Below are 2,569 nucleotides of genomic sequence, written 5' to 3'. Positions count from 1 at the left end.
TCTGATTATCTTATATGTCTCTATTAAGTCACCTCTTCTCCTCCTTCTCTCCAACGAAAACAACCTCAAGTCCCTCAGCCTTTCCTCGTAAGACCTTCCCTCCATACCAGGCAACATCCTAGTAAATCTCCTCTGCACCTTTTCCAAATCTTCCACATCCTTCCTATAATGCAGTGACCAGTTTTTTTATTTTATTTTTTTTTTTTCATTTTTAAAATCAGTTTTATTCGTGAACAAAATTCAGATAGTAGATATAATGGAAACTACATTTCTTATTTACAGTAGCACATAGTGCTGACAAGCATCTCAGACAAGACTATACAAGAACAAGCTGCCTTTCAAAGAAAGGTATGGTAGCTATTTCCGGGGCAGTAAGTTCTTTGAAAGGTTGACCACCACACCAGACTTTATCTGTTGAAGGTTGCTGATTTTCATTTGCTTGCTGCTTGCATACTTGTTCTTAATAGTCATATGTTTAGTGAGGCCTTGATTGACTGTCACAACATTCTAGGCAATGTGCTCCATCACTGGAACAAGATCATCTTCTTTATAGGTCATATAATGCTGCAGAAGAGGTGTACATTCACCAACATTTAAGACTTTCTGAGCAAGACAAAAAGCAGCTGCAGCAATCTGGGATGGAAGATAATGAATCATCTCGTAGTCAACTATGGTGAGTTCCATTTGATATTTAGCCAGAGTGTGGTGTTCAGAGCTTACTCCTGCAATTTTTGAAGACCGCCTCAGAAAGTGCAGAGGAAGAGGCCTGCCAAGAGAAAAGTTAAGCTTCTGAAGAATCTTCCTCTCCATCTCACGTATTGCAGCTGTAGAGTATGTGTTGTCTGTAACATAGACAAAGTCACCAATTTCTGGGGGATACATTTCTTCATATTTGGAAGCCACTAGCATTGCTGTCACACCAACAAGTTGTAAATTGCTCTTTGTTACTGGGTTATCCTGACATAGGCAGGGTTATCTCTTTCAGACGTTATTGCAGCTATAGGGAGGGTTGCAGAGGTTGGCGTAGATGACAGAGGTAGGATTATTTTTTTCAGGGCTGATGAGATTAGAGAAATCGATATAGATGTAGTTTCTGGAGGAGGTTACAGAGATAGGGAGCGCTTTAGGGGCTGAAGGATATTACAGAAATAGGTAAAATTGTCGGGGTTTCAGGAAGTTGCAGAGATATGGAGAGTGTCGGGGCAGGAGGAGTTTTCAGATATATGGAGAGTGTAGGGGCAGGAGGATTTTTCAGAGATATGGAGAGTGTAGAGGCTGGAGAACTTTTCAGAGATATGGAGAGTAAGGGGCAGGAGGAATTTTCAGAGATATGGAGAGTGAGGGCAGGAGGAATTTTCAGAGATATGGAGAGTGTAGTGGCTGGAGGAGTTTTCAACGATATGGAGAGTGAGGGGCAGGAGGAGTTTTCAGAGATATGGAGAGTGTAGGGGCTAGATGAGTTTTCAGAGATATGGAGAGTGTAGGGGCAGGAGGAGTTCTCCGAGATATGGAGAGTGTAGGGGCAAGAGGAGTTTTCAGAGATATGGAGAGTTTAGGGGCTGGAGGAGTTTTCAGAGATATGGAGAGGAAGGGGCAGGAGGCATTTTCAGAGATATGGAGAGTGAGGGGCAGGAGGAGTGTTCAAGAGATATGGAGAGTGTAGGGGCTGGAGGGAATTCCAGAGCTCAGGGCCTCAACAAATTACAGAGATAGGGATGGTTTCAGGGTTGGAGGAGATTACAGACATAAGGGACGTTGTTGGAGTGGAAGGGATTACAGAGATAGGGAGGGCTATAGTAGTGGAGGATATTACAGACATAGGGAAGGTTGTAGGAGTGAAGGAGTTTACAGAGATAGGAAGGGCTGTAGCATAGGTTTTGATTAAAGATTTTCAGATATGACAGGAATTAATAAGAATTGTGCGGACATTCGCCTTTTCCTGCTGGTGTTAGATTCAAGGGCAGACCTTTAAAGTCGAAGGCAGGCCATTGATGATGGGAGATAACAAACAGTGCATCACATTGAGAATATTTCCTGTGTGTAATTCTCTCCCATGAAAAAAAATCAGGAAATGCTGGAGCTTAATAAAGAACTTTAAACATGAGATGGATAGATTTTTTTTCTCGTCAAGCGGATTGAGGAATATGAACTCTGAGGTGGATTATGGAGTTCAGATTCAGATCTGCTATGATGTCACTGAATGGCAGTTCAAACGTGAGGCCTGAATGGCCTCCAGCTTTTTCTATGTATACCAGTAGTAACAACACCAAACTGAGCAGATTAGCTCCCGTTATTATAAACAAGGAATGATGATCAATCATTTCTTGGATGCAGTTGCAACCTCACAGTAGATGTGTCTGCCTACGATTATCACATTAACATCACATTAACGCCAACATCCTCTCCTCCTCATTTCCCTTCCTTCTCTTCTCATCAGCACTTGTTTCCACAAGAAGCCAATTCCTACTGCCTCAAGACTCACAGTGGTGTATGTGTGTGTGTGGGGGGTGGGGGTGCATTCGTGTGTATTTGGGTGTGTGTGTATATATATATATATATATATATATAT

At 42.2% G+C, this 2,569-nt stretch overlaps 1 protein-coding gene across 1 annotated transcript; it reads right to left on the bottom strand.

The window, feature by feature from the left end:
- Nucleotides 1-305: 305 nt before the first annotated feature.
- Nucleotides 306-953, bottom strand: LOC137366334 (G2/mitotic-specific cyclin-B1-like). Its single transcript, XM_068028232.1, is given in 1 exon segment — nt 306-953. A coding segment is annotated over 1 exon segment (552 nt). The 5' UTR covers nt 910-953; the 3' UTR covers nt 306-357.
- Between the last annotated feature and the right edge of the window lie 1,616 nt (nt 954-2,569).

This window comes from Heterodontus francisci, unplaced genomic scaffold (genome assembly GCF_036365525.1).
Source record: "Heterodontus francisci isolate sHetFra1 unplaced genomic scaffold, sHetFra1.hap1 HAP1_SCAFFOLD_63, whole genome shotgun sequence".
NCBI classification, from domain to species: Eukaryota; Metazoa; Chordata; class Chondrichthyes; order Heterodontiformes; family Heterodontidae; genus Heterodontus; species Heterodontus francisci.
Note: the sequence above shows the minus strand (reverse complement) of the source record. Positions and strands in the feature narration are given on the sequence as shown.